Here is a 13,000-nt window from a genome sequence, read left to right on the forward strand (position 1 = left end):
TGTTTAAGAATGGATTCCACATATCATTGAATTTGCCCATTGCAAGTTGTATGCACGTTGTTTATATGTTTCAATCCAATCGCAGAAGGGAGACGAGTAAACCTTAATAAAGTTAATACGAGGAATAAATCGGCAGGGTTCTCATGCAAAGCGAAGCCGTAGGGAACACCCATCCCAGAACAGCGCGCGCATGCAAGACTTTTGAAAGAAAGCTGAAGACTCGCAATGCTCGGGCATCAGAGACAGAAGAGTTTGGGGCGGGGAAGCCGCCTGCGCGAGGAGTTAAAGGCACCGAGCTGCGATTTCCTCCGCATCCTAGAGAGAAGCGGGAGCGCAGCAAACCTGGAGAGCTGGAGGGACGGTACATGGCGGCGGCAACTTCCTGCAGGCAACCCAGACGCACACGCGCGCCGGGCTGGGCGCTTCTCCTGCCACCGGCTTAGGGGGTGGAGAAAGGGGCTGGGCCCCCGAGGTCGCGCCCCCCCTTCCACTCCCCGCCCCCCTGCGCACAGCCCCATCCTCCCGGGAGAAAGCGCGCAGGGGATCGGCGGCGCCCGCCGTGCGCCCCGGAGGAGGAGCGCGCTGGGTGAGTGCGCTTCCCTGGGCGCGGAGAGGTGCGGGTGGCCAGCGGACAGGAGCAGGATCCTGGCCACGGGAGGGAAGAGGCGGCTGGGGAATAAACTCCACCCGGGTTTGGGGGGAGGTGAGGGGTGTGGAGAAGATCCTCAGCCGCTTATGCCCGCGTAGTCCGGCAGAGCGCAGCCTGGCACGACCGCCCCGCCCCGTCCCCAAGAGGGGCATCAGGGCTGGCGCAACCTGCTGTCGCGGAGACAATGGCCATCGGAGGTTGGTGCCAGTGGGGAAGGAAGGGAGCTCCTTCTCTGGCTGGTTCCCCCTCACCGCCTTTCCATATATATATCCAGGCATCCCTTCATTCTCACCCAATCCTGTCCACCTCCTGATTTCTGAAAGTCTCTGCCAGTTATCCATGGCGAATGTTTCCATGAAATTGGCACGCGGACGTTGGCTTGGGTGAAACGTCGGTTGCGCCTCCCCCCCTCCACGCACACAAACTAGGCTTTCTTTGGCAAGACTCAGTTTGGCACACCCCTGGGAGCCTCGATGGTGCTCCTCTGGAGGCTTCCCCCCGCCTCGGCAAAAAAAACCCCAAACTGGCTAGGCTCCCCTCCCTTCCCGTAGCTACAGCCCTGCCCCAACACCCTGTTCTTAGAGGGGTTATTTCACTATTCCCTTGCAGTTTTGTCTTGCCTTTCCCTCAAGATGCACAGGGTGGCAGGAGGAGCCCGTTCCCCTGCATGAACAAGCACATGCATGCACACCCACATTATAATCAAACAACAACCCTGTGAGGTAGATTAGGCTGAAAGGTTGTGGCTGGCCCCAGGCCACGCAGTGAGCTTTCTAGCCAAGCAGGAATTGGATCCCAAATCTCCTCTTATCTTTTTTCTCTTTCTCCTTCCCCACTTTTCTGTCAGTTCCCCTCTTTCTCTTCCCATTCTGCTTTTTCTGTCTTTGATCCTTCTGTCATGGATGCTTTCACAGTGATTCCTGCATGGCAGGGGGGTTAGTCTAGATGACTCTCAGGGTCCCTCCCAACTCTTCAATTCTATGGTTCAATGAAGTGAACATTTCTATTTCATACTGTATTTATTACATTTGGATCGTGTTTGCATACAATTTAGAACAGTGGGGATTTTGCCCTTAATTGAAACAGGGACTTGTCATTCAGAAGAAACACTTGTTATAAATGACTGCAAGTTTTATTTTGGATGCACGTTTTTAATAAAATGTGTTATCATCTTGAACTACATGGGTGGGGGAGGGAAGTGTTGGATTCACTGAGCATCAACGGGCAGCAAGAAAGTATGTGAATATACGGAGCTGTCTTCTATCAAGCCAGACCATTGGTTGATCTAGCGAACTATTGTCTCTGCTGATTGGAGGTTGTACTCCAGGGTTTCAGGCAGAGAGAAGTCTTCCCCATCACCAGCTAAGACACCTGTACTAGGTGATTCTTTTCCAGCTGAAGATACTCAGAACTGAACCTGGGATCTCTACATGCAGTGCAACTCCCTCACTCCCCCCCTTTTCTTTGTCTTTTAATAAATAGCATTATTTGTTTTGTATAGATCTGGATCTGTATACCTCAGTTCTGAATGTGCAACTTTTCTTTTTGGCCATTCAGAGAAAGCAGAATAAAGAGTGTGGGGGGTTAGGGAGGAGCTTAATCTCAGAATTGTGGGTTCGAGCCCCATGTTGGGCAAAATGATTCCTGCATTGCACGGGGTTGAGCTACATGACCCTTGTGGCCTCTTCCAGCTCTTAAAATTCTATGATTCTACGAGAATGAGATGGCGGGATGAATTCAATGGACCACTTCCTGGTGCAAGCAGAGGAACTGCATTTTGTGAAGTGCATTTTTCCTCGCAACAACCCTGTGATGTAGGTTAGAGAGAGGGGGATGAGGAGTGCCCCAAAAGTTACCTAATGTGCTTTATGGCCGAATGGAGATTTCAACCTGGATTTCCCCGGGAATGAGTACTTTGTAACATTCTGTTTCATATCAAAATATACAGTGGTACCTCGTGTTATGTACTTAATCCGTTCCGGACATCCGTTCGTAACTGGAAACTGCTCGTAACATGAGGTGCGCTTTCGCTAATGGCGCCTCCCGCTGCTGCCGTGCCGCTCGCGCGCGACTTCCACTTGCATCCCGGGACAAAGTTCGCAACAAGGGGCATCTACTTCCAGGTTAGTTGAGCACGTAACCCGAAGCATTCGTAAGGGGGACGGTACGTAACACGAGGTACCAATGTATGTTAAAAAGAAGAGTGGAATAACTTTCTTCTTCTTCTTCCTCTTCTTCTTCTTTTTACAGACTCCAAGACCATAGGAATCATAGAATTGTAGAGTTGGAAGGGACCCTACTTTTTGCCCAAAGTAGAAAGAAGAAAGCAAACCAGGGAAAGCAAACTGTGCTCTCCTTTATATGCCCCTTGCATCCCCACAAATTGGCTTGGTGTTTTTTGGTGGGGGGAGAATGCTCTCCCCTGAACACCAGGTGTGGGGAGGAGAGGGGGAAATGGTTCTGACAAGCTGAAATGCTTGCCATAGTGCTTCACTGAATTCCTTTCTAAAAATCACTTTTGCTTACTAAAAAGAAGAGACCTACCCTCTTAGGTTGGGATAACTATCTGCCCCAAGGATTTCCAGACCTACAGTGGCCCACAGGCATCGTCCAGTTAGTCCGTCGTGTCTGTGGAGAACCCTGCGGGAGCAGCGGCTATAAAATGGGGGAGCTGGCCCATGAAATATTCATACTGCTTTTTAATTGTATTTTTATTGCTTCTTTCATTTCTCTATATTGCATCTTATTATTTATTCTTGCTGTTCGCCTTGCATTCTGCGCAATCCAAATTGAAATATAGTCAGATGCAATAAATGAGAAATGAAAGAGGCAATAAAAACACAATTAAAACTTCTGCAGCCTCCAGTGCAATGCATTACAATTGCTGTGATGGGCAGGAAAATCATTAAGACCCTCCGCAATTTTCAAGTGGCCCGTGGGGAAAATGTTTTTTGGGGGACCACTGATCTATCCATTCTCTGCCTCCTGTTTCAATTTGAGATGCTTGGAAGAGACCCGACGGGACTGCAGTGTTCAGATTTCACCGTCTGCTGCTGTTGTTTTCTCCCACCCTGTCGTGGGCAGGATTCCCCATTGTTAAACCCAACATGATCTCCTGGATGGAGCAAAGGGATGAGCCGCAAGTCCTGAACCAGGACCTGGAGCGAAGGCCAGAGGAAAGGGAAAGCGCAAGGGATGCCCACACAGGTGAGAGAAGTGGCAAAAAAACTGTCACAGAACCAGGGAGCAAGACTAGAAGGGGCCAGAAGCCTCTGGGAAGGTTCTGCGGGGATCATGGTGTTGTGGCGTCACTTGTATGTACCATATTTTTCGCTCCATAAGATGCACCTAGTTTTTAGAGGAGAAAAGGGGGAAAGCCCCATTTTGGGGGGAATCAGCTCAAAGTTGTGCAGCTTCTTTTGCAAAGGGGAAAAGCCCCTTTTTTGAGAATCAGCTCAAAGTTGTTGGGCCTACTTTGCAAAGGGGAAAAATCCTGTTTTTATAGGGTTCAACTCACATTTCTGCAGCTTCTTGGAAAGGAAAGGAAAGGAAAGGAAAGGAAAGGAAAGGAAAGGAAAGGGAGCCGTTTATACAGTTTCCAGACAGATAATCGAATCAGCCAGTCACATGTCGCTGGGGAAACAAACAAACAGCCTCCGTCTGCAGAACCTTCAACTATGGAGACCTGGTCAAGGGGCAGGGGCCGGAAAGGCAGCCAGCGATCGATCACACATTCGCTCCATAAGATGTACAGACATTTCCCCTTACTTTTTAGGAGGAAAAAAGTGTGTCTTGTGGAGCAAAAAATACAGTAAGTGGTTCAAATTTGGGAAGAGCAGCAGAGTGCTTGGCTTTTGCCTTAACTTAGCATCCTGAAGCCTTGTGAGTTCAGAGGCCCAGGCAGGTGAGGAAGCAGGGTAGCAGCTCAGTGGTTGAAGCGCCTACTCTGCGTGCACAAAATCCCAGGTTCATTTGCTAGGTAGGGCAGAGACAGACCCCTGCTTGAATTCCTGGAGAGCTGCTGCCAATCATTGTAGACATTACTGAGCTAGGTAGACCCAACGGTCAGACACAGGGCAAGGCAGCTCCCCATGTTCCTGGACTGGCACATATCTTCCAACGCAGTGACGCCCAAATCCACACCTATCAGCCAATCACCCATTCCCACCACCCTTTTGAGTAATACCCCTCCCCACCCTCTCACTATATATAAGGGTCTGGTGACTTTTGTTTCAGTGTATCTGAAGAAGTGTGCATGCACACAAAAGCTCATACCAATAACTAACTTAGTTGGTCTCTAAGGTGCTACTGGAAGGAAATTTTTTTGTTTGTTTTTATTTTGTTTCAACTATGGCAGACCAACCCGGCTACCTACCTGTAGCCCAAATCCAGGACATTGTCTTCTGGGTCTGCACGCCCCCATGCAGTGGGTCAAATGACCCATGTGAGATCGTGTCCCAACAAAAGCGCTTTTTTCAGACACACCGCCCAAAACGTGTGCTTTCGGGGCATCGTGCTCGAAAAAAGCGCAGCCCGAAATTGCATGAAAACGCGGTGGCCATTGGATGGCAGAATGAGGAAATCCTGACAAAAGAACAGTGGCAAGAGAAACTGACGAATTATGCAGAGCTGGCTAAATTGACACGCAAATTGCGAGACAAGGACAACTGTGACTTCAAGGAGGAATGGAAACTTTATACAAATTACTTAAAAACACAACAAAATGATTTGGACTCCTTGGCAGGTTTTGAACAAACATACATCAATTTATTGATTGATAACATGGTAGATAGATAATGTAAGGATTTGTATAATTTTATAACATGCAGAGAATAATATGCGTTGAGAAATCAGAGAGGGGAGCTGAGGGAAGTCCCTGGGGGAGGGGAGGGAGGGTTTGGCGGTGGGAAAAAAGGGGGGAATAATGAATATGATCTGTTTTGATAAGTTGTTATGTTGAAGTTGTTAATAAAAATATTTTAAAAAGAAAACGCGGCGGCCATTTTGGCCACTGTCCTCTTGCGAGAAGAAGCAGGAAAGTCCTGTTTTTTCCAGGGCAGTTGATGGGTATGCTAGCAAGGTGGGGGCCCATTTTCAATTATGGTGCTGCAGTTGTTGTGGAAGGGGCTCCTTTCGCCCCTGAGGTCTTTGCCTAGTACCATCTCTCTGTTTCTCTCTCATTCTCGTTTCTAGCATTCAGTGAACTGAGGACGATGACGATTATTATTTTCTTGTATCTGCTGTTCCTCACACACAGCTCAAGGCAGCTGACATCTACATTAGAAACAAGGTTAAAGCCATAACCTAAAATTCATAATAAAGATAAAAAACATTTTTTAAAAAACCCTGTGATATGCTTGAAAACCAATATACATGGCTCAGGACATTAATACCTTAAAGACTGCCTCTCCCCATATGAACCGACCCAGACCCTGCACTTGTCATCTCAGGTCCTTCTCATTGTCCCCTCACACAGAAAGGTCCAAAGAGTGGGAAACAAGAATGGGCCTTTTCTGTAGTGGCTCTGCAACTGTGGAATGCTTCCCCAGAGAAGATCACCTGGCGCCATCATATCTTTAGGTGCCAGGCAAAATCATTCTTCTTTACCCAGGTCTTTGGCCATTAAATAATCTATACCCAGTTAAAGCTGTGAAGTGGGGCTGTAATTATGATTATTTTATTATTCTGCTGTCTATGGTCATGGTTTTTATTACGTTTTTATGTTTATGCTCTGGAAAATGTGTTCTAAATGATGTGCACCACCCTGGGATCTTTTGATAAAGGACAGTATATTATTATTATTATTATTATTATTATTATTATTATTATCACTGCAGCTGTACCTTGGGTTTCAAACAGCTTAGTTCTCGAACATTTTGGCTCCTGAACGCCACAAACCTGGAAGTGACTGTTCCAGTTTGTGAACTACTTTTGGAAGCCGAACGTCTGACGGGACTTCCGCGGATTCCAATTGGCTGCAGGAGCTTCCTGCAGCCAATCAGAAGCTGCGCTTTGGTTTCCAGACATTTTGAAACTCGAACGGACTTCCGTAACGCATTCCGTTCGACTTCCAAGGTACGACTGCATTGCAATGCCTGTGGCAACATAAAATGGATTAAAAAAATAAATAAATGCAGAAACCACAAATAATAAGAAGAAGTTTAAAAATCACAACTCTTTTGTTCTCTTTTCACAACTCTCTCTCTCTCTCACCAGATGAAGGAACAACCAGTGAGAATGAGGACTGGGAAGAGGAAGAAACCCCGGTTGCTCCAGAGGACCCCAACTCTGAGGATTCCCCCTTGGTTTCCGCCCCAGTCTTGGGCTGGGAGGAGGCCTACGAAGTCCTGCAGGGGGGCGGCAGCAGCAGCAGCAGCGGTGGCGGGGAGGGGAGCGGCAGCACCAAGGCGAGAGGGGCCAAATCCGCCCGAGGGAAGCGCCCCTGGGGTAGCCGCCCCTGTCGCCGCAGCTACCGCCGCGTGACGGCCCCTCCCACCCGCTTCTTTGACTGCACGGACTGTGGTAAGAGCTTCACCCTGAGCTCTCACCTGATCCGCCACCAGCGGGTGCACACGGGGGAGAGGCCCTTCGGGTGCCGGTCGTGCGCCAAGAGCTTCTCTCAGCGTTCGGACTTGGTGCGCCACGAGCGCACGCACACGGGCGTGAAGCTGTACCGCTGCACGCAGTGCGACAAGTCCTTCTCTGAGAGCTCCCACCTCATCCGCCACCAGATCATCCACTCGGGCGAGAAGCCCTTCAAGTGCAACGTCTGCGGCAAGCGCTATGGCGACAGCTCCTACCTCACCGTCCACCAGAGGGCGCACACAGGGGCCCGCCCCTACCGCTGCGCCCGCTGTGGCAAGAGCTTTGGCCGCTCCTCCACACTCATCCGCCACCAGCGCGTGCACGGCGACCCAGCGCCCGCCCCAGGAGACAAACCGCGACCTCGTGGAATCTGGACGGCCTTTGCTCGCCTGCCCAGCCCCAGCCCGAGCGACGGGGACTCGGAACAAACCCTGTCTCCTCAGAGGTCGCCAACGTTACCCGGGCCTTCCCTCACGCCCTCCATGCTGCCCCTGCCGTCTTCCCCTCGGATCGACCCGCGCTCCATGAGGATTATGGGGTGGCAGTGGGGCCTTGAATAAAGGCTGGGCGTCTGGTCCGTACGAGACACAACAATACTGGTGGCAACCGGTTTCTGGAAAGCGAGATGATTAATGCATGCGACCACAGGATTTGATCGCCAAGAGGACATCGGTCCTTGGGAGGAAAGAACGGGTGATGGGGGACTGGTTGCTCGGTCGCCATGGTGACCGAAGAACTGGTGATTTTACCACAGAGCGTTTATTGACCACCAAGCAAAGAGGTTGGCTGTGGGCTCTTTGCTGAGGGCAATTTGTTGTTGGGGGAGAAATGGGTTAGGGGAGTGGGGTTCCCAACACTAATACTTTGCTTACCAGAGCCGATCCCATTCCTGGAAGGGTATTCTAGGGCGATGCATCTGTTACCAGGGCAACGGAGCTGGGTAGTTTGGTTACCATGGGTGATCAGTTGCTACGGAAAGGTGAATTGGATGGTGATTCAGGAAGTTACAATTCAGGTTCTCAAAGAAGCAGAAGGAAAGCAAAATTAGTTCTCAATGAAGTTGATTATTTTGTTCACTTATTCTGATAAAGAAAGGCTGAGATGAGGAATCCTGGGTTGTTATCCAAATAATTTAAGACAGCCGATATCTTAGTAAATCACTCGTTGTCAGAAGGGAATGGTAAAGATTGGTCATGCCCTCGTTATAAGCAGCCAGTTTCCATGGTAGCCAAATAATGATGGATAAGTGGAATTGGAAGCTGAGAGATTTGACTAAGGAAGGGCAGCCCACAAACATGGCAGCTGGCGGAGTGAGAAGGCCCAAGAGCTTCAGGGTTGGGTTAGCGAAAACATCAGCGTTTCTTTATCGGGTAAGCTGTGTGAGATAAGGAACTTCTCAAGGGAAGGGAAGTCCAATTTGAAAGAGGTACGATGATTTTTGCGGATTCCCATTGATTGCAGTTGGTTGCTAGGAAGTGAGGAAACGGGCAGCTTGGGTAATTTCAGAACTTTGGTTGCTAAGGAGCCAGGGACCAGCCACTCAGTTGCTAGGGCATGTGGCTTGAAAGGGAGGAGATTGGCAGATTGGTTGCTAGGAGATGGGAGGTAGAACAGGTGTGAGGAGATGGGTGGTTTGGTTGCCATCTTAGTCGTGTCCTCTGTGGTTGTTGTTTTTCCCCCATTTAGGCATCCCAAAAACCAAAACTCGTTAAGGTGTCCTCAAGCCTTTTTTCATTCAGCCCGACATTTATTTTCTGGTCAGCAGGTGGACTGGCCAGATCTTCAAGCCTTGGTTCTATGTTCCACCTCCAACTTCCTGCTGGGGCTCTTGGGGAAGGGGGAGGTTTGGAAGGCAAGGAGATTTTTGTATGGCAAAAGGGACACTCCGACCAGGAGACAAGGCGGCCATCTTGTGGGAGGAGATAGTTGAAATGTATACATTGGGGCTGGAACCCAGGCTGGCGTTAAGTCAACTTTTCTTCACTGGTAAATGTTCTGCCTGTTTCAGAGAAAGGTGTGTGGGTTTTTTTAGGAAATTCTCAGTACTGTAAGATGACAAATGTATTTATTGGTCTTTGCCCTCCCTGCTCCTCCATACTTGTGTCCTAGAATTGTCTAATTTAGACTCTAAGCCTGTTACAAGCAGGGGCCTTTTATTAAACAAATGATTATAATACGATGATGATGTCTGCAAAAAGCTCATGAGGGGACTCTGTGGTGCAGTGGGAAGTATTTCTTATCAAATAATAATAATTACCATAACAATAATAACGGTGATGCTTTAAGGAGATCATTGTGAGGGGACAAACCTGTGGCTCTGTAGATACTGTTGGGACTCCAACTGCCATCAGCCCCAGCCAGCATGGCTAGTGGAGGGCCATAGGTACCCTACCTGTGGTCTAGATGTTGGACTTCAGCTGCCATCATCCTTGACCATCTAGCAAACTTAGCTGTTGTCTCCCAAGTTTCATTCCACAAATAAAATAGTTGGAGCAGCATGATCCCTTTTCAATTATTTGTCCACACATTCTGAGCCACGGTTGAGCCAGGTTCCCATTTTGCAGCTTGCTTAACCTGAGAGTTAGTATCCAGCCCTCATGACAATCTTTAAGATTGGGGGGACAACAATGACTTGTGGTCATCCAGACATCACTGGACTCCCAACTCCCATCATTTCTGACCATTAGCTGGGACCACATGTTCTCCATCCCTCATGCAAGAGGTTTGGCAGAAAGCAAAACAGATGAGGTACAAGAGCAGAATAGGAGAGAACAAATAAAATGGCATTGACTTGCACTCTGTCATTAATTGCAGGCTGTGGCCTAATTTAACATGGGAGTGGCAGAAGTGTGGGAGAAAGGGGAACTCTTAGTTGTCCGTGGGAATGAGCATTGTCTGAATGCGAGCTAGGAATGTGTCCCTTGATATCGCCAAGTGAGGGGCAACCAAGCCGGCATGTTGCAGCATGGACACAAGGTGGCAACACTGAGCCATCAAGAATGCATAAGGAGGGTTTGTTGCCAAAAACACAATCTGCGAAAGTTCCACCCCTTCTGAAAACTGTAAATACAGTGGTACCTCTGGTTAAGAACTGAATTCGTTCCGGAAACTGTTCTTAACCTGAGGTACCACTTTAGCTAATGGGGCCTCCTGCTGACACGCGATTTATGTTCTCATCCTGAAGCAAAGTTCTTAACCTGAGGTACTATTTCTGGGTTAGCGGAGTCTGTAACCTGAAGCGTCTGTAACCTGAGGTACTACTGTAGTATGGTTAAAGAGGAAACTTTAATTTCATCTACTTAAAGATGAAACTTCAGTGGATATTATATAGTCTGCCAACCCAATCTCCACAGCGGTGCTGAGATTCTGAGGGTTCCTGTCCCTTACACCACTGTTTCCTTTGGAAATGAGACACAGTGGTTTATTTATGATGTATGGCAGGGGTCAGCAACCTAAGGCCCATGGGCCACAAGTGACCCCAAACTGAGCTGCCTGCTCAGCAAGTCCCTGCACGCTGTGCTATACTGGCACAGTACAGCGTGGGGACTTGCTTCCACGGCATCGGAAATAGCGTCTGCGCAGACACAGACGCCGGAAATCAGCTGGAGTGAACCTTACCAGTGAGGTAAACCTTGCTGACCCCTGATATATGGCTTATTTACACACACACACACACACACACACACACTTCTTTCTTCTTCTTCTTTGGCGATCTCTTGTAGCCAAGTAAGATTATCTTCCATAAACACTGTTTTAACAATGAGTCCGTAAGTGACTGTGGAGGCCAATTCTGGATCCACACGTTCTTCCTCAGTGGGGACATTGGTTTCTGGGCAGGAGTTGATCATGGTCTGGATTTGCCAAGCGTGCCTTCGTCTTAGTACGTTTCTCTCTTACATCCTGAGTTCGAGCATCTTCAAAGCCTATGACACCTTTGGTGAAAGCTGTTCGCCAACTGGAGCGCTCACAGGCCAGTGTTTCCCAGTTGTCAGTGTTTATACTACTTTTTTGAGATTTGCCTTGAGACAGTCTTAAAACCTCTTGACCACCAGCATCACACTTTCCATTTTTAAGTTCGGGATAGAGTAGTCGCTTTGGAAGACGATCATCAGGCATCTATACAACACATAGCTGTCAATTTTCAGATTTGAAAATAGGGGATCAGCAGCCTCGAAAATAGGGGATCAGCAGCCTCACCTGTGCCAGGGACAGTCTATGTGGGATACCTAACAATCCGGGATAGCAGCGGGAAACGGCGCTGGGAAAAGGGAATTTCCCGCAAAAAAAGGGAAGGTTGACAGCTATGGCACAACATGACCACTCCAACGAAGTTGATGTTGAAGAATCATTGTTTCAACACTGGAGATCTTTGCTTCTTCCAGTACACTGATACTAGTTCACCTGTCTTCCCAAGTGATGTGTAAAATTTTTCGGAGACACCATTGATGGAATCTTTCGCCTGCAATGGAGCGAGTCAGAGCATCCCAAAAGGGTCTTGCTTTTCCCATAGCCACAGCCGAAACATGCTTTGAAAGGTGGCTCTGGCCCTCCCTCCAGCTTGCTGATTTTAATGGACTGCAACATCATTGCAAAAGCTCTATCCTAAAACTCTCCCTTTGTCTTTCTAACTAACTGACCATGGGGGGGGGGGCACCACCCGTTTGCCCTGTGGCACAGAGCTTTGTCCCAGCTAATGGCTCCTATTTAGTAGGCCATCACCAGGCTGGCTCCTGACTTGTATTTTAACATGCTAAATTAAATGTCTGGCGCCCAGGAATTAGAAGGGGAGTCCAGGCACCCCACAAACTTCAGCTGGTGTAGAATTCAGTGGCCAAGTTGCTCACCAGGGCAAGACGGTCTGAGCATATTAACACTGATCTTAGTCTGACTGCACTGGCTGCCAATCAGTTTCCAGGCCCAGTTCAAAGGGCTGCTTTTGACTTACAAAGCCCTAAATGGCTCAAGACTACAATACCTCAAGAACCACCTCTCCCCATATAAATTGTCTGGGATTCCACATACATCCTTTGAGGCCCTTCCTCGTGTCTCCTTCATGTGAGGTCCAGAGGGTGGCAACACGAGAACAGGGCCTTCTCTGTAGTGGCTCCCCGTCCGTGGAATGCTCTCCCCAGAGAGATTCATCTGGCACTTCATTATACAACTTTAAGCGCCATGCAAAATAATATTCCTCTTTAACCAGGCCTTGGGCTGATTAATATTCTACGGTCCTTTAAATGTGTGTGGGGGGGAGGTGTTTTGTTTTGTTTTTCTATTTATTTGTGCTTTTGTATTTTTTTAATCTTGTGAACCGCCCTGAGATCTTCGGGTGAAAGGCAGTATATAAATTTAATAAATAATAATAATAATTGTGATCATAGCAATACTATTGGTGCAGCTACCCTAGGAACGGTGTCTGACCACTGAACCTCGAAAAGGATATTGTAGAGAACCTCAAAAAGGTAACTTCCTGCTGAAATCCCGTAACTTATTATACTTCAAATGTTCCTTGGTTTTTGTTTGTGTGTGTGTTTACCACTTTGGATGTGCTAAAGCAGAGCGAACGAGCGCAACAATTTAATAGCATTGGGGAGGCATCACAGAACAACTCATAAAGTGAAATAGTGTGTACATGAGCCAGTAAAAATCTCCCACTAATGCACTCTTATTGCATCAATGATAAGTTACAGAGTAGACGAGGCGGGGAACCCACCAGACTGCAGGAGTCCAAAGAGTATGTTGCCTTAGGCAAACAGAGGAAACCTGGCT

The 13,000-nt window shown here is 48.3% G+C and overlaps 1 protein-coding gene across 2 annotated transcripts; it reads left to right on the forward strand.

The window, feature by feature from the left end:
* The first annotated feature begins 210 nt into the window (after nt 1-210).
* Nucleotides 211-9,735, forward strand: LOC307201706 (uncharacterized protein). Of its 2 annotated transcripts, none has more exons than XM_079951009.1 (3): nt 211-586; nt 3,650-3,856; nt 6,866-9,735. In XM_079951009.1, the coding sequence occupies exons 1-3, from the start codon at nt 226-228 to the stop codon at nt 7,792-7,794; spliced, it is 1,497 nt and encodes a 498-aa protein (XP_079807135.1). In that variant the 5' UTR covers nt 211-225; the 3' UTR covers nt 7,795-9,735. The 2 variants fall into 2 exon arrangements, with proteins under 2 accessions (XP_079807135.1, XP_079807136.1); XM_079951010.1 differs by having other exon boundaries at nt 3,734-3,856.
* Nucleotides 9,736-13,000: the final 3,265 nt, after the last annotated feature.

This window comes from Podarcis cretensis (genome assembly GCF_951804945.1).
Source record: "Podarcis cretensis genome assembly, chromosome: 13".
Lineage (NCBI taxonomy): Eukaryota > Metazoa > Chordata > Lepidosauria > Squamata > Lacertidae > Podarcis > Podarcis cretensis.

Bases quoted from the DNA above. Each gene is read 5' to 3' on its own strand.
- LOC307201706 (XM_079951009.1), top strand. From the start codon at position 226: ATGCTCGGGCATCAGAGACAGAAGAGTTTGGGGCGGGGAAGCCGCCTG. The intron at 587-3,649 runs GTGAGTGCGCTT...TTTCAATTTGAG, and splicing joins CCGGAGGAGGAGCGCGCTGG to ATGCTTGGAAGAGACCCGAC. The intron at 3,857-6,865 runs GTGAGAGAAGTG...CTCTCTCACCAG, and splicing joins CGCAAGGGATGCCCACACAG to ATGAAGGAACAACCAGTGAG.